Raw genomic sequence first — 25,696 nt, forward strand, 5'->3', positions numbered from 1 at the left:
AGGAATTTGCCAGGTTAATTTGCCCACTTACAGCCATGCTTGAACCTTTCGAGAATATAAGCATGTTTCAGATGCCTAAGATGGTTAACTAGTCTCTCCCTAATAAACCAGCCTCAGTGGCGTCGTGGTTAGGCCATCGGTCTACAGGCTGGTAGATACTGGGTTCGGATCCCAGTCAAGGCATGGGCTTTTTAATCCAGATACCGACTCCAAACCCTGAGTGAGTGCTCCGCAAGGCTCAATGGGTAGGTGTAAACTACTTGCACCGACCAGTGATCCATAACTCGTTCGCTATCCTGCCTGTGGGGAGCGCAAATAAAAGATCCCTTGCTGCTAAACGGAAAGAATAGCCCATGTAGTGGCGACAGCGGGTTTCCTCTCAAAATCTGTGTGGTCCTTAACTATATGTCTGATGCCATATATCCGTAAATAAATTGTGTTGAGTGCGTTGTTAAATAAAACATTTCTTTCTTTCTTTCTTACTAATAATTACATTTGGTTCTTAATTGAGCATAAACTTAAATAAAATTGATGGTTGAAGGAAGCCTGAATGTTCCATCACAGTATTCAAAGAACTACTGGTATGTGCACACATGTAAATACATATGAAGAAACTTTAAAATAACTATACAAATTCTCAATTATCTACACACTATGCTTGGGATTTTTCCATTCAAGTGCACTTCAGCTTAACTATATTTTCTCAAGACTCTTCAGAACCTGAGTAGAACACATCGCATTTCCAAATTGAGATTTCTTTTGGCAGACAGCGATCCAATTAAAATATAAGCCTACATTGATTTGAAGCTGCAGAAGATTTACCAAATTATTTATTAATCTATAAACTTCACAAAATAGTCAAAATGCTTCCAAGTAATCTTTCAAAAATAGTTTTACTCATACCGAGGCATTGTGCTGATATCATGGCTCTGGTATGGAAAATAGTACACTAATATTAAAAATGGATTACTGTGCACAGTGAACAATGTACAAACATCAAATAACTTATAATAATGTTTGTGCAAAATGGAGTAACAAGGAAAAAGAATACAAGAACAATTATTTTCATAATACAGTAAATAAAACCATGTATTTTAAAACTTTTGCCCTACCAAGAGGTTTCCAGCCTCTCATTTCCGTGTCCATGAGCTGGGCCCAGCCAGCGTGGTGGTAGAAATGTCGAACTACAAGTGGAATATCTGCATCTCGGCTTTCTCGAATTGGCTTTCCATTGTCCATTGATTCTATAACACTAATTAGTCGCTGATGTTTCTGGACATGGCGAGCAATGCTGGGTAGAAAAATTGGTTTAAAAATAGTATTAACAATAATATACAGACAAACAAACAATAATTTTAATTACCGTCAATCCTTGAACAATATTTCAAAATCTTAGTTAATCGGAAGTCAGTTCACGTGAGTTTTACTTAGGTAACTGATTGTTCAGTTATGTAAATATAGTTCTTGTAACCGATGAGTTAGGCTTACCTAATCCTAAAACACTTGAACTACAGTTGTGTTACATTGGTGGTTCAAATGTATTTAAAAGCATAAACTGATTTTCACTTTCATTACTGACATATATGGTACTTTTAATTTTAGAATGTAATTGTTCACCACTTTGTAACCAATTGGTGGTTCTTATGATTTTAAAGTTGCGTAACCGACACGCGAAAAGAACAATAGTTCTTGTGAAATATTGTGCCCTGCTCAAATAGAAGCCTATTGCCATTACAACAGTGAATGGTTTTTCATACTATGAAATTTACTACAAGTTATTTATTTCTGATCCAATTGTTTTCTAAATTGCACACAAAAAGAGTAGGTTTTTGGTTATTTGCAAAACACTATTACTTTTTCTTACCTCAAACCAAACTGAAATTATTTACAAAAAACATTTTGCACAAGAATTCTATTTTTTAGTTGTGCTCTGAGATCCAGCATCTATTCAAGGTAAGCCTCTTTTTATTTTGCAACGCTCTAAGAAGATTTTATGGTACATGTTTATGAAAATTAAACCATAGTGCAGTGTATCTGTTCTCATTTTAGTAAAACATCGGCAGTATTATGCTAGTTTATATTAAAAATTAAGCCTGCAATTTTGTTGCATTGAAACTTAATTGACCAAGACAAGCATATTAATAAATGACTTATCCAGTGTATATACATGTAAGCAGAATGGTTTTTGTGGTTAGAATTTTGGATGAAAACATATGGCCTATTTCAGTTGATGTTGAACTGTATTACTGAATGATAGTACCTACAGTAAGTTAGTGACTTTGTTACTTAATGACTACCCATACCAGTGTTTCAGTATGTTATTATTTATAAATAAGTATTCGTACTGAGTGAAAAATTGTAAATGAAAAAGTATTTAGTATAATCAGTATACTGTGTAATTCAGGCTGCGAATTATATTTCGTGCTTCCCAGATTCTGGGTTGGAAGAGTAAGATTATGAACAGAATCACAAAATATCTATATTAAATCATGCTTATCATTCTCGTGGAATCCTAAAAAAACCCCTCAAAATTCAATGCATCGTATTACTACAGTGAATTAGTGTGTAGTACATATGCCTTTCTTTGTAACTTTGTCAGGCCCTCACATGTGGTGGAGTTTTACTCTATCACTGACCTACACCCCCCTCCCAACACAGTTTGACATACCTATAGAGATGTCGGGCCCTCACATGTGGTGGAGTTTTACTCTATCACTGACCTACACCCCCCTCCCAACACAGTTTGACACAGTTTGACATACCTATAGAGATGTCGGGCCCTCACATGTGGTGGAGTTTTACTCTATCACTGACCTACACCCCCCTCCCAACACAGTTTGACATACCTATAGAGATGTCGGGCCCTCACATGTGGTGGAGTTTTACTCTATCACTGACCTACACCCCCCTCCCAACACAGTTTGACATACCTATAGAGATGTCGGGCCCTCACATGTGGTGGAGTTTTACTCTATCACTGACCTACACCCCCCTCCCAACACAGTTTGACATACCTATAGAGATGTCGGGCCCTCACATGTGGTGGAGTTTTACTCTATCACTGACCTACACCCCCCTCCCAACACAGTTGGACATACCTATAGAGATGTCGGGCCCTCACATGTGGTGGAGTTTTACTCTATCACTGACCTACACCCCCCTCCCAACACAGTTTGACATACCTATAGAGATGTCGGGCCCTCACATGTGGTGGAGTTTTACTCTATCACTGACCTACACCCCCCTCCCAACACAGTTTGACATACCTATAGAGATGTCGGGCCCTCACATGTGGTGGAGTTTTACTCCACGACTCGAAAGCCTTTTTGGCTGTTTTAACAGCAAAATCTACATCTTCATCTTCACCCTGGACAGTAGAGGCTAACACTTCACCTGCAAATACAAATGAACACAGATATATCAACTAAAACTGGATACATGACATTTCCATTTTAATAACGCTGAACAAATTCCAATGCAAAATTTTGATTGAAATTTTGATATTTGAACTTTACTATATAAATGCACTCGACTGTATTTGAAGAAATAGGAAAAACTGTACTATTTACTAAATATGGTTTTGAAGTGAAACTAGGATAAGATGTGTTTTATTTATTGTGTACAAAGTCAAAACAAGGATACGAACAGTAACAGTCATCAACCTTAGAGAACCGATTCTTAAGATTGTTGCCCCATTAACTTATTAGTGACTTAAATGAGGTTGATCTTATAACCAGTGACCACTTCATACTTGCATTTTCCACTACTAGTACCTACCAAAATTGGCTGGTGTCTCTCACCCCATTTTAAGAACCAATTGTTGAGAGCATGTAAAAAAAACCCACCATCTGCCAGCACCAATAACATCAATAGGCAAGGGATGTTCTATAGATGCATGCTTTTTTCCACATAAAGAATAGCATTTACCAGCTACTGAGCACTGACTGCAACTAACAATAACCCACTGAGATACATCTACATTTACCCACTCTTTACAGAAGGAATTAAACTGACACTGGTCTTCTTATATTACCTGTAGCAGGGTTTTTTGTCTGGTAAGATTTTCTTCCATCAGGTTTATGCCACTTTCCACCAATGAAATGACCAAAATCTCTTTTGTGATCATCCAGCCAAGCCTGTCATAAAGAAATAACACATTCAAATGTATCTGTTGTAAATTATATGGAACATATTCTGAGAGTACTGCTACAGCAATACATGCATGCATGTCCCGTACTGGGCACAATACATTTTTGTATGTCCTAAGTTCAAGGGCCGTAACACTGTGAAAAATGTTTTAGCTGCCATCTGTAACTACATGATAAAGCTATACTCAAAATTTCAGTTCAATATCTTGAGACATTGTGAAAAAAAGTCTGAAAAACTAATTTTTATTTATCTCAAGTTCAAGGGCCTTAACTCTGATAAAAATGGGTGAATCACAATTTTAGTCAAACAAGATCTGTAACAGTACATGATACGGAAATGTTTTATTTAACGATGCACTCAACACATTTTATTTACGGTAGGTAATATGGCATCAGACATACGGTTACGGACCACACAGATATTGAGAGAGAAAACCTGCTGTCATCACTTCATGGGCTAGCTACTCTTTTCGATTAGCAGCAAGGGATCTTTTATATGCACCATCCCACAGACAGGATAACACATACATTGTACCACGGCCTTTGCTATACCAGTCGTGATGCACTGGCTGAAGCGAAAAATAACCCAATGGGCCTACCAACAGCAATCGATCCCAGACCGACTGCGCATTAGGTGAGCACTTTACCACTGAGCTATGTCCTGCCCCCAGTACACGACAAAGCTATGTACAAAACTTCAGCACAATATCTTGAAGCATGGTGAACAAAATGTCTAGAAAACAAATTTTGTATAGATCTCTTAAGTTCAAGTGCCATAACCAACACTGGTAAAATGCCATGAAAGTCAAACTTGATTTGTAACTTTATAAAGCTATACGGTAACACTAATAAAGTATACATAAAATTGCAGCTCAATATTTTAAAGCATTGTGAAAACAAACATCCTGAAAACCATATGTTGGACAGACAGAGACTAAACCTATAGTCCCCTCTGGTTGGACCAGTCGAGGACCAATAATGTTATGTATAGTTACAGATCAAATTAAGACTTGAGCATTCTACTAGGGTCAGACAATTTGGATACAGTTCTGTAATAACCACAGCAAAACATCATTCCTACCATCAATTGTTACCCCACCTCTATTTCATGTTAAAAACTGGAAAACCACCCATAACACATACTGATTTTTAATTGGTAAATGAACATAATTGTTATAGTCTGTAGAATTATTGACTAGAAACACTTCAGATTATGTACACCCATCGTCACATTAGTGGCCTCCTCTTGATGTATGCTTCGGAATGCATGTCTAACACTGGAATAATTCCGGTAACAAAACTTATAGTTCTAGGACTTACACTTTTTACAGTACAGTTTGCAATTCTGGGGCTCCAGCTAATCCTATAGTATGCTATCAGTCCAGCCTGGATAGACTTCTGCACGTTCCTAGTTACCATGGTGCAACAAAGCTCTGCTATCACCAAGGGAGACTTGTCTGTGAAGAGGTTATTAGTACCCTACTGGTCCAACTACATTATAGATATTAGGTTTCATCTCTGTTCTTCTGTCGGTCCCACATAAAGTTTTCTGGATGATGTTTTCACAATGCCTTGAGATATTGAAATGACAGTTTGTGTATAGCTTTATCACATACTGTAATAGATCAAGATTGACTTTCATGGTGATTTACCGTCTCTTTTTTACAGTTATGGCTCTTTAATTTAGGAGATATGAAAATTTGTTCGGCCCGGTCGGGGACATGTGTTGTTTTAGTGGTATACTCTCACCCTGTTAAGTCGTTGTCTCTAGTAAGTTGTGCCATTTTGTGTAGACAGTCATGTTGCTAAGAAATTTTAAGTATATCCAATTCTTTGTTAAAAAATTTTTTTTTTACACAGGAACCAAAATTGGTAAAAAACACATGACCCATATGTCAATTAAAACATTTGTAGTTTTCTTAATTTATGGCAATCATGCCCAAAATATATATCGAAGTGTCATCTGCATATGCATGTTTATTTTGATGTACTAGTAAGTGACGTCAGTAAAAATGTGAGGTCACATATCAATGGTTTTTCTATGGAAGCAAATACGGGTGCTAAAATTTGAAAACGTAAACTAAGGATGTAGATCAACAGTGTTTTACTTTTAAAATATGACTATAGCCTCTATTAGAAATTTGCAAGAAAAAATAGGCAGAGTTACATCCCCTAACCACTTCCGGTGCCTTCCGGTTACAGCAAGAATGGCCAACGATCACAGTTGTTTGTGAATCTTCAGCTGAGAATTATGCCTGCCAGTCCCTGGCATCATAATTAAATGTCCCCACCTATGCTTTAAAAATAAAGAATGATACAGGTAAAAATTAAGTTGATGAAATTGCGTTTTGTTATAACTGACCATGTGTTAAATATAGGAGATGAATCTAGCGAGCTGTCACCCACCCTAATTGTTGGTTTTCTTGCATAGAAATTTTTTAATTTTTTTTTTCAAAGCTGCAATCTCGCCTCACATTAAGGCCAAGTAAAAAAAATTGTTTGGTTCCTGTTACATGCCAAAAACAAATAAGGTAGGTAGGTAGGGAAAACTTGTTTTCTTCTTTGTTTTTAAATTTTTTTTTTGAAGATTTTTCTTTAACGTAGCCTCTTTGACTTCGGCTTTCCATAAACGCATTTTTATTTTTGACATGGGTGACTGGAGTTATGTGCAACAAAATTTGATATATTTAATAGAAAAACGCTCGGCCAGCTGGCCAACAGTGACGTTTGAATCGTCCACCGCGATGTCGTCATCCTTTAGTTCAGCTTTACAGCTGGCTTGAAAATGAAATCTGACACCGGGAGGGTGAATGGTAGAAAATAATTCCTTGAATGTCGTTTTATTTGAAATTGATTTAAATAATATTATTTGATTTGAATGAGCACATTTTTGACATTCTACTCTGTAAATGGAAGACGCCACTGACACCACATGCTCTCGGACGCAGACGGACCTCCATCTCCCTCTACGCCACCGCCTACACGTAACTGGCCACTGTCATCAGTCTTGCCAGTTTGGAAGGTGGCGGTCCGGGCAGGAGCCGTTGCGAAGAGGAAGGCCGTTGCGAAGAGGAAGGCAACGACTACCGGAGTGTCATAACCATCCTCGCCGACTAGAGATGGAAGCACTTCATCCCCGCCTTTGCCGGTTCTCTGCTCATCAGTTCGCCGTGAGCCAACCTCCACACCCTAACGGCCTTAACGAGGCCACTCACATGGACATATTGATCGGACTTTAAACATTTAGACCTTCGTTCAAAATTACTCTTTTTTTTAAATATTATTAAATAGTCCGATCCTCTCTTCTTTCTCTTATTTATTTTTGGACTGTCCTTCCAAAATGCTCCAAATTATATAAATATTCGGCCGAGCAGTCAATTTTTTTTTTTTTTGGCTTGTAATTTTTTAAATTTATTATTCTATTAACCTTTTTACTAATTGCTATTTTCAACACTACACCCTCCCCCCCCCCCCCCCCCCCCCCCCATCCCGAGTCAGGCCACCGATCTTATCGAAGTCGGACTCGGGATGGGCGTGTTTGAAACCCTAGTGGTATATGGGCACGTTAAACTAGTTATCATCATCATCATCTGACGTGTTCTCATACTCATTCGGAACTACTCAGAACTTGTGAATCCAATCGGAACACCTCGTCACATTCCGCTACGCTTATATTTCGTGGAAATGTACGAGGAGTTCCGAATGGCTCTCGGAAGCTTTTCATTTGGAACTCTTTGGAAGTAAAATTGCGCGAAGTGTTCCGGGTCTTCTGGTAACGAGATCTTGGACTGACAGATCTCATGGCATCTCTCTGCAGTTGTTGTTTTTAGAGTCGCCGAAAATTAGAATTGATATTAATGGATTATTAAATAAAACAGGTGGGAAAAAAAAAGGGGGGGGGGGAGGTTAAAAAAAAGGTTTATGGTCGGCACCAAAAATCTAGGGACGGTCGGGTAACCAAACCATTTTTTTTACTACGCCTAATTATCATAATTTCATTTAAACATACAAACACACCTGCAGTTTTAATGAATTATGTGTGACAGCTATATACTTATAACACAGTTGTAATACATAATAGAAACATGTGTTTATAGTGCGTCACACGGAGAAAGCATTTTTTCATACTTTGGAATTTACTACAAGTTATTTATTTCTGAGCCGCTTTTTTCTCTCTCCAAAACACTTGTATTTTTACGTCAAACTAAACTTAAATTATTTACAAAAACCAGAAAACATTTTTGTAGGAGAATGGGATATATGTATTATTCCAATCAGAACAGTTCCCTTCCCCACATGCTATATTATGTTTGTGGGGGTTTTTTCAATGTATTTCCGGGGACGCATGACCCGATCCCTCCCCTAAAAACACCACTAGCCAGTCTAGACTTCCTTTACACAATTTCCTGCACACGCGCCTGTTTGACTAAATATTTCATTTGCTGCAAATCAATTAGGTCTATATACATTGCATTATAAAGTAGAAATTTTTCTGTAATAACAGCTAAATATATAATTTAACCTAAAAACATCTACCTACTTGTTTTGTTTACATCAAAATATTTGTGTAAACATATTTATGTTAGTCTTGCATGCCGATTATTTAAGGTAGCTAGATGCCCAACATGTTAAAATGAAGATGGTGATTATATCATTAGTGCCTGGACTGACTCGTAGATGTTTTAATAAATGTTTATGATGTGCATTATATGTGTAAAAGTGCTCTTTTTAATTTTATGAAACATATATATATATATATATCGTCGGCGAAATGACAAAACCTCGTAACTACACTTTTCAAAATTTTACAGGAGAGCAAAAAAACTTAATATTTTTCGAAAAATATGTTATTTTGTTATAGTCGTTGTTATGCGAACATATTAACAGTTAATAGTGTGATAACTACTTAATAGTTGGTGTCAGGTCTACAAATGTAGTTACAACATTTTACACCTGAAATGTCATTGAAAATGTCAGTTACAACATTTTGATCAAGAATTTAACACAGGTTGAAGGAATGAGGCAAGATCTATACATGTAGATACGACGTTTTGTCATTTTGTTTCTTGGACCAGTTATAATACGACTATTTGTCATGTGACAGTCAACCACTTTCTAAGAGGCCGATAGTTACGATCTTTTGACAAAAGCAGAATATGAACATTCTAACTCTGGAAATTCCAAAAAGTGATTTCTCGCCAAAAGTGTAGCTACGACCTTTTGTCATTTCGCCGACGATATATATATATAATATATATATATATATATATATTAGTGCTGCAACGATAAACCGGTATACTGGTATACCGCGATAATTGATCAGCTCGATACGAATCGCGGTACAGTTTTGCGTACCATGATTTTTTTTCCTTGTAACTTATTTGATTTGAAATAGGCAAACAAACAAACAAAAACCACATAATTTTATTAATTGGTGATGACAGGAAATGTAACAATCACGTCAAGCATAGTCGGTTTACTTGTTGGCATACGAAGTGATAGGTCGGTTATACTTGGTTCTAACTTCTAAACAAAACATGTCAAAAGTCCAGTGAAAATAACCAGTTAACGATAATTACAAATAAATGTTTTGTTACTTACACATTATCATTCGTTGTTCATTTACGTTGGAATACGGCTACGGCTACGGCTATCATCTTCAAAGAAATAAACCAACAAATGAGAATCACACTTCGCTGTTTTTCACTGAACTCGGAATACTTCAGCCGATCGTTCAAAATACCTCGGCTAATAACCTCGGCTCTGTTTCGGTCGATCTGGCGAAACATTGTGACTCAATACGTACATTTCCGTGTTAAGCGAGCAGCAACGGAAAAGCCCGATAGTAAGGATTTCCGAATGTGACAATTTATGAATAGTTTGACCATTCACAGTCTGGAGCTCCACGCGGTAAGACGTGTTTGTTTCGCTTGTGCACACTGCACGTGCTTTCGTGTGCTTGACTTGGGGGGTCCCTCATTTTGTTGTTTTTGTCAGTGAAATGAAGTTTTCTACTGGAATGTATGCGGCCATTGGAACTGATTGAACGCTGGAACGCTTCTCATTTCGACAGCCTGCACCACCAGGTTGGATTCTTTTTTAGCGAGATTCCTTGCTTCCACGTCATTTCTCCGTCTGACTGTCGACAGGTTTTTTTCGTGACTCGTATGACGGCCATTCTGCAGAACGCCACGGTTGTTCGCGTTTAGTCTCTACATGTCCGAGCCTGTCCTAGCAGTACTGGAAGATTGACCGCCCCACTCTAAGAAGAAATATGAAGCGGGGTCGGCCCCTACTACTCTTTTTCTAGACTTTACCTTGCTTTATAGTGATACCATCTCGTATCCTCCGGAGTCGGGCCCGTCCGCACCACTATACCAACCCATGACGACTGGACTATAACCTAGTCTGATACTCTCTCTCGTTCAGACAGATCCGGCTTCTCAAGATCTGTATTTCAGCACAGCAGTACACCTTCAACGTCTATCGACTGTCAATCTAGGGGTTTTCTTGACGGGATGCAACCTATCTCGTCCCTTTAAGCTGTGCACCCAAACGGCCTTAACGAGGCCACTCGCGTGGACATATCGATCAGACTTTAAACTTTTAGATCTGCGTTAAAAAATTTATGTCGAAATTACTTCTTTTTTTTTTTAAATATTATTAAATAGTCCAATCCTCTCTTCTTTCTCTTATTTAATTTTGGACTTTCCTTCTAAAATGCTCCAAATTATATAAATATTCGGCCAAGCAGTCAATTCTTTTTTATTTTTGGATTGTAACCTTTTTCTTTTTCTTTTTCTTTTTTTATTCTATTAACTTTTTTACTAATTGCTATTTTCAAAATTCTGCCCATTTTCATCCCCACCCCCCTCCATCCCGAGTCAGGCCACCGATCTTATCGGAGGTCGGACTCGGGATGGGCGTGTTCGAAACCCTAGTGGTATATGGACACGTTAAATTAGTTATCATCATCATCATCATCATCAATAGTTTGACACCGTCACGCCAGTGTTCTAGTAGACTAGTATTGTGTTAAAAAATAAAAATATGGCCTAAAACATTTAGCCTGACAGCTGAAACTAATAAAGATCATTAAAAAGTTATGCCTTCTATTTTCATTAAAAAAAACCCAACCCATAAATAATATCAATTATATTGCAATACATACTGCAATACAGTTTCTTATATCGCAATATATCGCAATACGGTTTTGACCGTATCGTTGCACCCCTAATATATATATAGATAGATAGATATACACACATTTGTATTAACTGAACTGGTGATTATATCATCGGTGCCCAGACTGACTCATGATCCACACACGTACACATACACTTTAACATGCCTCTAAAAAACTAAAGAAACAATACAATAATTGTTTAAAAGTATATAACAAATAATTGGGAGTTGGGGGTGAACAGGCAAACAGTTGGGGGCGAATTGACTTGGGGGTGAACTGGTACACTGGGCGAACAGGTCAAACTGGGGGTGAACTGACTGGGGGCGAAACGTAATGGATTCTTAAAACAGAGTAGGTCTAACGCTTGGCCGGTTGGTAAATTGAAAGTAGCATCATTAAGACAGGTTCTAATTTAGTTCAGTTCAACTTTATTTTCGTGCTTATATCATTCTTATGGCAGTTTGCAGGCCGGGGTAACCTTCACTCGATTCGATATGACTCATTCACTGTCAATTTTAAATTCTAAGTTATTCATAAAACACAATATTGACAGTTTTTCTAAATATGTTGGTTTTTTAACGCTATAACAAACTGCAAAAACCTTTGCAACATTGTCTGCTTCTGGTGCTGGTCCATAGCTTAAAGTTTTGAAAATATTTTCCACATTCAATGATTGCTGTCCGACACCGGTGGCAGCCATATTTATGAACTTGAACGTGGATTGGTTGAATGTTTGACGCCATCATTGGTCTCGGTCGCTCCAGACTCTTGCAAAGCACTGGAATCCGCTGATTTACTACGGTTCCTTGTAGTATCAATAGAAAGATTTTTTAGAATGAACATTTTTGGAAAATTAGAACATTAAAATCCTTACAGCTTTGATTTCACATAAATGAAAATGAATTCAAATATACTAGAACCAAACTCAGATGAAACGGAAGCACTTCTCAGTAAACTTGTGTTGGAAATGGTAAAACAGGTTTTGTTTACATGTGATGTTGTGATTTCGTGGTCACTAGTTTTCGTTATTCTGTCTTCACTAAAGTCTGGGAAAGAATTCCCACAACCCTTGAACCCTCCCCCCCCCCCCACCCCCCCAGGTTATCATCAATAACATTAACTAGGTGAAACCTAAAAGCTACGGCAAGAGAGACAAATTAAATACACTGTATAAATACCTGTGTATCAGGCATCGAAATAAGCATTGTGTCTGGTAACCCATTTACAGGTTACCACAAAATATAGCCTGGTAACCTATAGGTTACCACAACTATATGAAAGTTAGAATTGAATTCCTGTTACTGTTACTTTTAACGTGGACATTCTGAAATTCTATCGGTGCGTGCGAACATCGGTACGAGAAACGAAATCCTGAAGTAAATTTATCTAGTGGGCGCTGCTTAAACGCGGATTGCCAAGATTGCTTGGAATTGCACAAGTGCGCACGAACATAGATGCAATTCCTTACAAGAAAATGAAACGCAGAAGTCCGGAATGCATTGCCTGGTTTACGTTCGGAAACGAAACTACCGTTACGTTGAAATGTTTGTCGAGAACGAAACACCGTTCTCGACTTTTCTTACATGTGGTAACCTCCCGGTAACCTGAACGACCGTTCTCGACTTATTTCGATGCCTGTGTATGTGGGGAGGGGGAGATATGTATTGTATACATCTGTGTGTGTGTGTGTGTGTTTGTTTATTTTCCACGGATGATCGGTTCCCGGTGTATCACACAGTATGGGTGATTAGTTAGTACCACCGACGGCACAATTTATGCACGTACGCTGTATATTAATTACATCACATAGTTCGGAGGCTTAATTCCACTCCTCTTGAAAATAATTCTGTAAAAAAATAATACTAATAAAATAAAAAATGACAGATGGCAAAAAATTACAGGTTTTTTCTCCATGGTGACATGGTTATAATTCCACCCCTCTTGAAGAATATTTCTTTAAAAATTATATATTTTTTGTCATAGAAGATCTCAGTGAAGTCGACATAGGTGACATGGTTACAGTGATTACATGGTTACATGGAATCTGTCTTGGCATATTGGTAATTAAAAGTAGGAGAGTAATTTATTGTAATTGTTAACAACGTGAACGTCGCCATGTACATTTTGTAATGGCCACACCTAGGTTGATTACTGTTAGATTAATTCATAACTAGTGTTAAGTACTGCATATTATGGTACTAGTGTATGACAGTGAAAAATAGTCTAGAATCGCTAAATAATTTGCAGTGTGTATCTGACAAAAATAACATTTGAAACACTCAAGCTAGTTTATAGTCCTTCCCCCAGGGAACACCTTTTTCATGAATACTATGGAATTTACTACACGTTAATTATTTCGGAACAGATTGATTTCTAAGTTGCATACAAAAATAGTGTTGTTTTTTTGTTATTGCCAAAACACTTTTACTTTTTTCTTACATGAAACAAAACTAAAATTATTTATAAAAAACATTTTGGTAGTAGGAAGCCACAGACTATAAACATCATTCGTTGTATTGTTAGTGATGTTTTGATAGACGTTTTAGTAATTGACAAAGTAACTATATGGCAATTATTAATCTAACTTACAGATATATTATGCCAGTATTCTAGCACATGGTATTTGATTATTTTACAGCATTTATTTAGGACACAGGACAGACCAGAATGTAATATTAACATCGTATTCGTATGTCCGATATGTAAATTTATATTGTATTTTAAAAATATTAAATACTTGCTAAAAAGGAAGTCAGTCGATAAGATAAAAATATTGTTAGATTCCTTGTGTAAAATTAAATTTGTAAAGAAAAAAAGCATTGACTGATTTAGGCTGTGTACTATTTACATTAGTATTTATATTAAATTATCGTCATCTAAAATGTGTTTTACGAATTGTGTCGAAACATTCCATAAATTGTTGTTTGTCATATTATTTTGTTTGTTCATATATTAAATTAATAGACCACAATATGTGACAAAACACTTTTATAGTTTTATAAATTAACTGATTACATTTATATTGGAAAAAATTGTCTCACCCACAATGCATATGCGAATACGCCATGTGTTTTCTGGCCAAAATCCTATTTCTAAAATTCAATGCATTCTTGTTTTGAACAGTACTGTAATGTTGTATCTAATATATTTTGTAAAAATATATCAACACGATCCTGATCATAAAGTATTTACAAAATTAAGATTAATAGATTTTTTCTGCATTCATCTGCAGATCTGTTACCCATTTACTCTGATTATGTTTTTTTTAACGTGATTTCACTTCCGTTAAAAATATTAACATAAATTTTCATATCCAACATATGGGACTCAGACTGAATAGGTGATTTCACCACGTCATAAGACGCTACTACTTTTGGTAATAAAAATTTAAACAAAACTGTTATATGTTTTAAAATGTGATATTATTAAGTAGTTGATAATGTGCTGTTATGTTAAAATTAAAGTATTAATTAGTATTTTCTGGCATTACTGAAATGAATGTGGCCAAGGATAAAAGCGAGGTTTATAATTTGGTTGCAGTAGCGGTAGAGTCAGCAGCGTTGAGACGAGGGAGAAGTCACTTCTCCTACTTTTTCAATTCTAGATTAGGGCCTGCATGAGAACCGATTCAGATTGTTGTGTTAACCGAACTTCTCAGTGTTCCAATTCATGCTCTCAAATCAACTGCGTTACACATTTGAACCAAAATCAGTGACACTAATTATATGTAGTGTATCTCTTAAATATAAGGGTCAAGATATACATGTAGTATTTAAATTCAAATATAATGTTGTAAGTACTTGAGTACTCCGGCACAGGCTCTTGAGTCCGTTCACAGGACTCTAGTACCTGTCCAAGTGACACAATGTTACTTGTAGAGCATTCATTTCAGCAGTAACTAATTAATACAAGTTACACAATAATTATATGATCATTTGCTAATTTCTCTTTTTAATCTGGCCGTCCATGACAATTCTGAATGTATCAAAAGGTTTCTAAATGCAATACAATGGCATGATTGACATCCATGTTCAGTGCTGGAATCAGGATGAACAATGCTATTTTATTTTATTCCTTAGTCTCATTGTCATTTAGTGTAAGTGTCGGATACTAGGGTCCGGGTCGAGTTTGACCCTCGAGTAATTGAGTCCAGTATTTTGGACTTGTGGAGTTCCTACTCCTGACTACTGTCACTGAAGTCGACAAAAGTCTATGTCACACATGTGTTTGAATACTGAAGGTGGCAATCGAATAGGCCTCATGATTTCCTATGGTTACGTTATGGGAGGAAATGACTATTATTTTTATTTTAGCTATCAAAATCACAACAGCATGTGTATAATGGAGAGGGCTTGTTGAAAATCAACTTTATATTGAGTTTGAAAACGTGTCTCTTTGCACAGATTTTTGTGATAATTTAAATCAATGGTGATAAAAATGGGTTCCCATGACTTGTTTTCACAGAACCTAAAATCAGTTTCTGATGGGTTCCCATGATCACAAGGCACGGAACTGAAAAAGTGTTTCCCATGAATTTTGAAATCCTATGGCCTGAAATGGGGATTTGTAAAATATTTTAGCCTTAATTTTCTACCATTTTACTGTAGTTAACAGAAAATAGTAATATTGTCTTTGTGTATTTTTGGGTGATAATCCCAGTCATTATGTGTATTCCTATATGACAAATGGCCCCACATGTACATTAACCTAAAAATTTGATGTACGTGCAGTGACACAGCAATTTTGGTCTGTCTTTTTCGTCAATAAACATATACATGTACATGTATGTCAGATCATTATGTACATGTATGTGTTATAGGCACCTACATGTATATGTAAATGTGTTATTCATTTATTACATACCATTTCAATCTTACTATAGTGATTAAGACATTTTCAAACTGTGTGATAAATTTATCTTGTATTACGCATATGTACAATCTGGACCGGAACTTGTCAATGGGGAATTCTCTTTTATTTTTACTGTATTAGTACCTTTTTATCACTGGCATCATGTTTGATTTACAAATTAAGTCACATCCTATTTGAAAGTAAAATATTGCACAGTATGTCCGCAGAGTATGATTCTTAATGTTATATAAATCATTTTAAAGGATGATTGATTAATAGATTTAAGAAATTAAAAAACTGCTTTTGTAAAAAACAAAAGATGGTACTATGCAATAAATAGAGAACTTCACATGCGTTGTTTTCGCTTCATATTTATTGCACTCATTTATTTTGTGCAAGAACATACTACTTGACGTATGAGAAGTTATGTATATTTATTCATTCAGCTCTTTAAATTTGGATCAGTTGGCCATACCTGTTTAGCACTAGTCAATACCTGTAGTAAAATAAATATAGAGTAATTATTAAAATATTGTTGCAGATATATTTTGCAACAGCTTTTATGGAGGCAAGTGAAAATGCAAAGCACACATGCCCTAGAAATGTAAGTTTGAAATGTAATTTTTAATTCCTGAAAGTGGTATTTTAGTAAATTTACTGTTCAGGAAATACATGTTATTGTACCTGTATACACACACACACACACATATATAATATTTTGTACAAAATTTAAATGTATGTACAAAATGCAGTGAATATGTTCTTATTATGTTATCCTTACTTTTGACAGGGTCAAACCAGCGATCCATATAGCATGGACCCAAATGCTCCCATTATTGGTGGTGTCCCTTGCATTAAGGTTGTTCCCAAGCCAGGTAACAAAAACTCAGAAAAACTGTAGTTTATTATGTGATTGTATATATACTTTTATATTAATTATTAAAATTACCAAGTTAGTATTAGTTTGTTGTAGAGCTGGGCAGTATACCGTGTATTTCGTTCGGTATCGGTATCGACATACCGAAATTCTGGTACTAACAATAAAGCACTAACAATATATCTGATAAACACAAAATAGCTGAATTTAATTTTATTTTGATGAAATTAACGTGTGAGACTTGACTTGGGCATGCATTTAAAGCCAAGTATACCAAAAGTACCATTCGGTATCTGTGTATCAATACCAAATAAATTTCAATACTGTCCAGCTCTAGTTTGTTGCTACATTATGGACGATGTGTTTTGCTTTTATCTCTTATCACTATCAACACTTTGTTAAAATGTAAATATTTGTAAGGACTTATGTTGGTAACTTATGAAGCAGGTACATAAAAATTTAAATTTTGTACTGCAGAAGGTTGTAATGTAATTAAGGTTGATGACAGTCACTTTTCACACCTATTTTTTAGCATTGTACACAATAAATATTTTTGATATGATATACATGTATTTGACAAATGGTATATTTTATTTCTGTATACTTTTAAAACTTAACATTTTGTTTAAAATTATGAAAAACAAACATTCTGAGTGTACTGCGACGATGCTAAAGCAATACATGTAGCTGTCACCTACCAGGTCCAAGAAATTTTCCTATCTATTAAATTCAAGGGTCATAACTCTGTGAAAATGGGTAGATTGTCGTGAAAGTTCAATTTGATTTTAACAGTACATGATACAGCTATAGGGCGGGACATAGCCCAATGGTAAAGCACTTGCCTGATGTGCCATCAGTCTAGGAGTGATCCCTGTCGGTTGCTCATTAGGCTATTTCTCGTTCCAACCAGTGCACCATGACTGGTGTATCAAAGCCAGTGGTATGTGCTATCCTGTCTGTGGGATGATGCATATAAAAAAAATACCTTGCTGCTAATGAAAAATGTAGTGGCTTTCCTCACTAAGACTGCATCACAATTACCAAATGTTTGACATCCAATAGCTGGTGATGAATAAATCGATCTGCTCTAGTGGTGTCATTAAATAAAGCAAACTTTTTTATACAGCTATAAACAAAAATTTCATCTCAATGTCTTCAGGCATTGCAAAACACAAATGTGGAAAACAAATGTTTCTACATGTATCTCCTAAGTTCAAGGGCCACAACTGTGAAAAGAGGGTAAATTGTCACTGAAAGTCAAACTTGATCTGTAACAGAACATGATAAAGCTGAACACAATTTCAATTCAGTATCTCAAGGCATTGTAAAAAAGACATCCAGAAAAATAAATTGGACGGAGGTGAAACTTACAGTCATCTCCAGTTGGAGACTAATAAAAAAAAAATGAACTGCATATAAACAGTGTTGTCTGCTCATTATAGAACTCGGAACTACACATTTTGACGGGTCATGGTAAGTATAGACTGGTTTTCACTTTAATGTGACAAGCATTGTAATAATATAGCTAATGTTGTATTTGAATGACGGTAGTATTCCAGAGCTCACACTGGAACAAATTCTGGTTTAGCCAATTTTCAGAAATGTAGAGCATTTCCTTGAAAATTATTAAAATGTGGTTAGGTTAATATGAGGAATATTTTATTAGCCAAAGTCAATTTTTTTTTATCCACTTTGGATAAAAATGATCAGTTGGCTAATTTGACAATATACAGGGTGAGCCGTGGTATCCCACTTATGTCACTTCAGCCCCAGCAATGAAGAAAATGTCCACGACAAAAAAACATGCTGTGCAACAGAAATTAATAGTCCACAGGTTTTTTTTTTAAGTGCTGCGGAGAATTAAAAACTATAACTATAACAATAACTGGGTGCATGAGATTTCCATTTTCAAACTGCTGGAAACATTCCAATACAAAATTACCACTGAAAACTTTTAGTTTGAAAATTACATTGTGTATTATGGATTGAAATATGGATTTGAAGTGAATTTATGGTAAGATATGTTATATTTATTGTGTACAACAGTGTGGAAAGTGACTGTCATTGATCTTGGTGGTAGAACAGTACAAAATGCCTGTGTATCATAGCCTATCACATGTTTAACAATTTTGTTAAACAGACATTTGTTTCCATTGTACTGAGCAACATTCTTTAAACAAATATTTTTACAGGATTTTGTGTGAAAACGGGCAGTAAGAACAAGGAGAAAATTTTTATCAATGTGTGCACTTCAGAAAATGTAAGTACATGTAGTAGTATTTGGACTTTTATTTTAGACACCCACAAACACACAACCACACACAACCACACACACACACACACACACACACACAACCACACACACACACAACCATACACACACACCACACACACACACACACACACAACACACACAACCACACACACACACACACCACACACACACACACACACACACACACACACACACACACACACACACACCACACACACACACACACACACCACACACACACACAACCACACAAACATACACACACACAACACACACACACACACACAGACCACACAAACATACACTCACACACACAACCACACACACACAGACCACACAAACATACACTCACACACACAACCACACACACACACACAACCACACACACACACACAACCACACACACACACACACACACAAACATACACTCACACACACAACCACACACCTGGGAACGCCAAGTACTGTAGACATTAGTACTTCACTACTGTTATCATATGTTTCAGTGGGTAAATAAAACGAATAATTTGAAGACATTCTGTTGCTAATCAGTTTTAAGATTAACTTACGTATGTGTTGGAAGCTGGTTTCTTCTCATCTTTTGAACTGGGTGACTTGGACTCCTAATGCTGCTAATTAAACTCTACTGGACTGTTATTTCTGTCTGCAGGTTCCGGAAGCAAAGGATCTTACGGAGAAAGAGCTGATTGACCTCCTGCAGTCTGATGACCCAACTGGGTTCAGAATTCCAATGAGCATTGGGGAACCACACGCAGAGGTCGACAAAGGTCAGCTTTTATAAAACTGTAGGAAGATAATAAATATTTGATCTAACAGGAAACATGTTGTTCAGCATTGGGTCACGATTCGCACACAAGTTTCGGAGATTTGCTACCCAATTTAAAAAAATTAAACAGTACATGTAGTTACTAATTAGTTTTCAATTGACTAGAAATGTCACTAATAAATTTTTTGAAAATGTTCACTTTATAATAGTTATAGAAAGACAAATACTACAATGTAAACTTTGCCTGTTGTTCATAATGACATGACATGTTTTCATCATCCATGTAGCTGTGGTTAGTTAAATGAATATGTAATAAAAGTGGAATATTTTAATTTATTATTACATTTACATTAAAAACAAATTGTAAGAAAGTAGTCATTTTTTACTACAGCAGTCACTTGTGAAAAAGTAAATAATGTTCTTTTTTACTGTTGTTTTGATTTTGCATGCCTGAAACATGTTAGTATCACATGTTCACGGGCCTAGCTGGCCATTAACTGTAACAAAACATATATGTACTTGTATGCAAATCATGTGAAAGAATATTGACAAGAAATACAGCTTTATATTTCATTCCGAACAAGCTAAAAGTACAGTAAAACTCATATAAACCAAATATGCTCATGACCAAGAAAACAGTTGTATCCGGTTTAAAGAGGTTCTGTTTTGTACTGATATTTAAAAAGGGACCATGAAAAATATCTGGTTTTGAGGGAATTCCAGTTTACTGAGGGTCTGCTTTTGAGAGGTTTCAAAGTATTTACTTTATAATTCTGATTTGCATCCATCAGGTGGCAAGGGCTGTACTGCCTATGATGTGGTTGTGAATCCCAAGTTTTACACGAAGATTCAGACAAATGGCACTTTCCAAAGGTTCTTTCTACATGTGATGGTGGAAGGCATCGAGAACAAGTTTGACATGGAACTTAGTACAGGTGTGTACAAGTGACATCATAGTGTTGCAAAAGAAAGGAATTCTTTAACATTGAAATTTCTGACCCAGAAAAACTATGAATTTTACAGTTATCGTTCATTACCTCTGCCATTTTATTCCTTTAAATGCAATATAGTTTATGGGCTAGTTAAGTTTAACATGGTCCAGTAACAATTGTCTTTAATGTTTATGTTATTAGCACTCTGATGTTTTGTTGACTAACGCCTGAAGACATGTTTAATCACCAGCTATTATTTCACAAACAAGGGTCACTGAACATAACACTTAGTCTTGAGGGTTACATATGAAACATTTCTGCTGCCAAATAGAAGTCTCCTGTTACTGACAAGTACATGTAAAGTGGTTGGAATGGAAAATAAGTCAGTGGGTTCAGTAAGTCACGAGTGGATCTCATGACCCATTACAGGCAGGCTAGTACTCTTTCACTAAGCTCACTCCCTTGTGATGCTAGAGGCATTTATTTATGTAAATGATTAGAACTGTTTTAATTTAGATGTTTTTTACACCATGTTCACAATGACTAGTATGAGCATTTCACTTTCAGAATTTGTAATTTTGAAGAATCGGAAATCTGTTGGTACTCTGCAGGAACAAAACATTCGAAAGGAATCTAAGCCGTTCATTATGGAAATGGACAAGTATGATACTGTTAGAAGAATTTTTGTGTATCAAAGACAATATTATGTGTTTTCCTAACTTAATCTAAATATTTACATATTCCTGCATATTAAGTTGGATATGCAAACTGATATGGACCTTTTGTGTTAACTTAGAATTCAAGGCTTTAGTTTTCAATCTGGATTCATGTATTCAGTATATAAGATATTAAAACTTTACACTGTAGGTTTGGACCCATAATTAGCAGTCCCAATTCTAAGCTGTAAATATTGCATACGGTTCAGCCTGATTTTAGCCTTGTTTGATGAGTAATATTTTCATTAAGCACTCAGCTGACATACAGTGGAAACGTAGCTGTTAGAAGAGCAGTTGGATGATGCATTCACTTCCTCTTCCTGTATTTCAGCAACTCTGCCTTCACTGAATGACCTAAAGCATGGGACATTGAGTTGAGGGTCTTGTGTTCTACCAAGTAAACTAATAGAGAACTAAAAAAAATTGCAGTTTTTTTCTGTGAAAGTACTGATGACACAATGTGTTAGGCAATATTTATATCTTTTGTGACCTAGGTCTTGTTTTGTTGTTTTTATAGGTTTTAACTGTTTTCTTTCTATTACAACAGTGCTAACAGTTCTCACACTTTATCAGAAACTATGACCAGAAACAAACCACTAATTGAAGAAGTTAAAATGCCAGAAGCTAAAAAGTGAGTTTATGATGTTGTTTGTAAATGAAAAAACCAGTTGATTTAATTGATAAAGAATAAGTTAATGACATCAGCATTATTAAATGTATGCATTAAATATTATGGTAATTACTATGTAACTATGTTTGCCTACTGTTTATATTATATATTAGGATTGTTTTAGATAAGTTTTATTTTATCCAAGTAATTGATAAATTTAATCAAAAAAATATAATAACTCTTTATTTATTTATTTCCAAAATCTATTTACCTTTTTCATTAGTTTTATAGTTACGATTGTTTTTGTTTATTTTGTTTTGTTTTTTAAAGAGGTGCTGAACCAAAATTCACAATTGTCCAAGAGCCAGCTGAGGGTCACCCAGAATTTTTGGTAGCAGAAATTCATCTTCCCCTAATTGTGAGTTGTTTCCTTTTAATTTAGTTAAGAATTGTGGATCTTTTTGTTTTCGGAAGCCCTTTACTTTCGAATGAGTCTTGATGATTTCTAATGGATTCTAAAAATCCTTTGTACTAATATTTTTCAGAAATATTGCTGAATTGTTTTGCTTATTGTCATTTATCATAGGCAGTAATGGTATACTGTAAGATATGTTTATTGGTAATGCTAAATAAGTAACAATTTATTATAATATCTTACTATTAAACTCTCAATACTGACTTTTTAATGAGTTTAATATTCACCATGATTAATAGAAAACAAAAGAACCATTCACTTTATTTAATTTTTTATATAGATGAACATGCCTCTAATCTCCTCCTTTATCACCATAAATAAAACAGTTTGTGGAAATATATATATATATATATATATATATATATATATATCTTGAACATGAGATTCAGTTAATAATAATCAACTGAATTTTTACATTTATATCAATCAATGATCAGTTAATTGTTTGATACCCAGTAGCTGAAGTATTTGTTTTGCTAGGGTGCCATTAATGACATAACTTTTGAAGAGATAAACAAATGTTTTCTTCACGTAAGCTTTTCTTCATGTAAGTTTCGTTCGTGAATATTATTTTCAAAACAATGAGTTAGTAACTTTTAATAAAACCTATATTTGTTGTTTGTTTTATCAGAAAACGTCCAACACATTAACTTTGGATGTAGGTGAAGATCGAATTCTGCTGGACACCAGGTCTAATGTGTACTACTTGGACATCTACCTACCATTCAATATTATACAGGAAGAGTGTGGATCTCAATTTAATAGAGAAACTAAGGTAAACAACTTTTGTGAATCCTGCCTTTTACCTCTATAGTCTAATTATTAAGAATGGTTATGTTGATTAAAACATCTCTATCCTTCACATTGCCCAACTGATATGGGGAAAGATAAAAAAGAACAATTGTTTTATTCTAAGAGACTATTGTATGTTATTATGTATTTTTAATTAGTTTGCACTTGTAAGTAGAACAAAATCATATTATAATTCTAAACAGAAATAACAGTATATTTATATTTTGTCAAGATTGTTGTCAAGTACTCTTAAAAGTAGAGTTGAGAGTTGTAAATCTATGCAAAAAAACATCCATTATGGTTTTTGTTACTCTGTTTGATGAAAAAGTATTGTAATTATGATGGGGTTTTTCAATATATTTTTAGATGCTCACAATAACCATGCCAGTGCAGCCAGCCTCCTGACACGAGAAGCGTACATTATGATATATATAGATACAATACAATACTGGATGTAAATAAACTATGACATTGTGTATTCATACAACATTGTAATTGTCAACTCTGTGATACATACACCATCAGGACAACTCTTGTTTAAAACAAGAAAAATAACTAATTTGTGCAAGACTTTATATTAAGTTTAAAGTCTTTACCATAAGAATGTGATATCTTTATATCTGGAAGCAAAGAAGACTGACTGTCTGCTATCACTGTTAAATTTGGTTAATTTCTCTGAAAAAGTATTCACAGTTATTTATGTCTGGTCAGTTTTCAGCAATAATGAAGCATTTGTTTACATAGGCATTTCCAAGTTTTAAAAAAAGATCAAGTTTTGAATATTTGAACAGAATGGAGAATATCTCAATATATATTTATAATTACAAACTTTCCATTGTTATAAGATTTACTCTCTTCTGATTTGATGATAATGTTAAAAAACTTATATGTTATCCTTTGATAAACCTCCTAAAATGATGGTATTATGTCAAATGTGTATATCATTATGTAAAACTGGTTACAGAAAGGATGCTAGAAACTGATTTATGTGTATTTGTAACTGTTGTTTACAATTATAAGAATTGTTTGTCTTTTTTTGGTCTTTTATTTTATGCTGTGTGATTTTATACAATTGTGACCGTTATACATTGACAAATTTACACAAAAAACCAGTTCTTATAACATGAAATTCAATAGAACAATTATATCATACTTATTTTAAATACTCTTCGGGGGTTTTTCTTCTTTTTTTTCAATTTTATTAAGTTGTGGAAAGAAAGATGAAATGCAAGATGTTAAGTACTGTACAAGATTTCCAGGCATTGATTTATATTATAAATGACTTTTGCAGGGGGTGAAATACTGCTGAATACATTTAGTTTAATTGTTGAATGTATTTCTTTAAAAAATAAAAGATTTTATATTTTTATTGTTTTTATGATTTTTAGTTTTTAAGGAGGGAATACTTGAAGAATTCATTTCCAGAAAATGAAATACGGGATTGATCAGATTTGGGGTTGGCAGTGAAGGTATTCTGATGTTGGTAAAATTCAACAATATGACAGTAAAGTTTCTGTTAGGATGTTAAAACTGAGCTTCATGTGACATATATTACGTTTTGGAAATGAACTTTTCACTTATACTAAGCATTTTTTTTATTATTATACACAAATGAAAGTCATGTAACTTCATTGTACAAAATATAGTTATACTACTGTTTTTGAGGTTTGGTTAAAGAGTTGGGGCAGAGAGCAAGATTGTGTGTGGAGTAGAGAGGTGTTGGACAAGTAGTTTTCTTTATACTCCATCCTGACCTCTGATCTTGTGCATTTCCCCCCCTTTTCCATCTTACGGTCCGAACATTCAACAGCCGAATGGCTATGAAGTTTTCCGATGTCCACCTTTCTAGTTCCGGTCACGTGACCTAACTTCCTTCTTTCTCCTTCGCTCTCATGGTTTGGACGTGCTTGTGTTTGCTCCCGCCTGTTATCCAAAACCTTTTGTTTTGGACTCAGTATTTCTTGATTTTTTCTGTTACTAGCATCTATATTAACGTTGTACTTATTCAGAGCGTATTATTTGGCTTGTGCGAATTTGTTTCTAGTAT

At 35.1% G+C, this 25,696-nt stretch overlaps 2 protein-coding genes across 3 annotated transcripts in view; one reads left to right on the forward strand and one right to left on the reverse strand.

Moving 5' to 3' along the window:
* LOC121370656 (aldehyde dehydrogenase family 16 member A1-like) overlaps positions 1 to 12,049 on the reverse strand; it is a 32,513-nt gene extending 20,464 nt beyond the window's left edge. Inside the window, exons 1-4 of the mRNA XM_041496042.1 lie at positions 11,936 to 12,049; positions 4,034 to 4,136; positions 3,267 to 3,393; positions 1,113 to 1,291 (exon numbers count right to left, since the gene is read on the reverse strand). Of these exons, the coding sequence (XP_041351976.1) occupies positions 1,113 to 1,291; positions 3,267 to 3,393; positions 4,034 to 4,136; positions 11,936 to 12,034 (508 nt within the window). The 5' untranslated portion in view covers positions 12,035 to 12,049. The remainder of the gene's footprint in view (positions 1 to 1,112; positions 1,292 to 3,266; positions 3,394 to 4,033; positions 4,137 to 11,935) is intronic.
* Positions 12,050 to 12,100: 51 nt separating this feature from the next.
* LOC121370657 (PIH1 domain-containing protein 1-like) lies at positions 12,101 to 25,018 on the forward strand. Of its 2 annotated transcripts, none has more exons than XM_041496043.1 (10): positions 12,101 to 12,304; positions 16,976 to 17,060; positions 19,255 to 19,322; positions 20,008 to 20,125; positions 20,916 to 21,059; positions 21,624 to 21,717; positions 22,320 to 22,403; positions 22,713 to 22,800; positions 23,489 to 23,632; positions 24,016 to 25,018. In XM_041496043.1, exons 1-10 carry the CDS (start codon positions 12,227 to 12,229, stop codon positions 24,052 to 24,054), a joined length of 942 nt encoding a protein of 313 aa, XP_041351977.1. In that variant the 5' UTR covers positions 12,101 to 12,226; the 3' UTR covers positions 24,055 to 25,018. The 2 variants fall into 2 exon arrangements, with proteins under 2 accessions (XP_041351977.1, XP_041351978.1); XM_041496044.1 differs by lacking the exon at positions 12,101 to 12,304 and adding an exon at positions 16,732 to 16,789.
* The last annotated feature ends 678 nt before the right edge of the window (positions 25,019 to 25,696 follow it).

The sequence above is a fragment of the Gigantopelta aegis genome, chromosome 4 (assembly GCF_016097555.1).
Source record: "Gigantopelta aegis isolate Gae_Host chromosome 4, Gae_host_genome, whole genome shotgun sequence".
In the NCBI taxonomy this organism is placed as follows: Eukaryota; Metazoa; Mollusca; class Gastropoda; order Neomphalida; family Peltospiridae; genus Gigantopelta; species Gigantopelta aegis.

What these genes read in the sequence shown, in the direction of transcription:
- LOC121370657 (XM_041496043.1), top strand. Translation starts at nt 12,227, where the DNA reads ATGAAAATGAATTCAAATATACTAGAACCAAACTCAGATGAAACGGAA. An exon ending in GTAAACTTGTGTTGGAAATG is followed by an intron (nt 12,305 to 16,975) that starts GTAAAACAGGTT and finishes TACTTTTGACAG; the next exon opens with GGTCAAACCAGCGATCCATA. An exon ending in AAAATGCCAGAAGCTAAAAA is followed by an intron (nt 22,404 to 22,712) that starts GTGAGTTTATGA and finishes TGTTTTTTAAAG; the next exon opens with AGGTGCTGAACCAAAATTCA.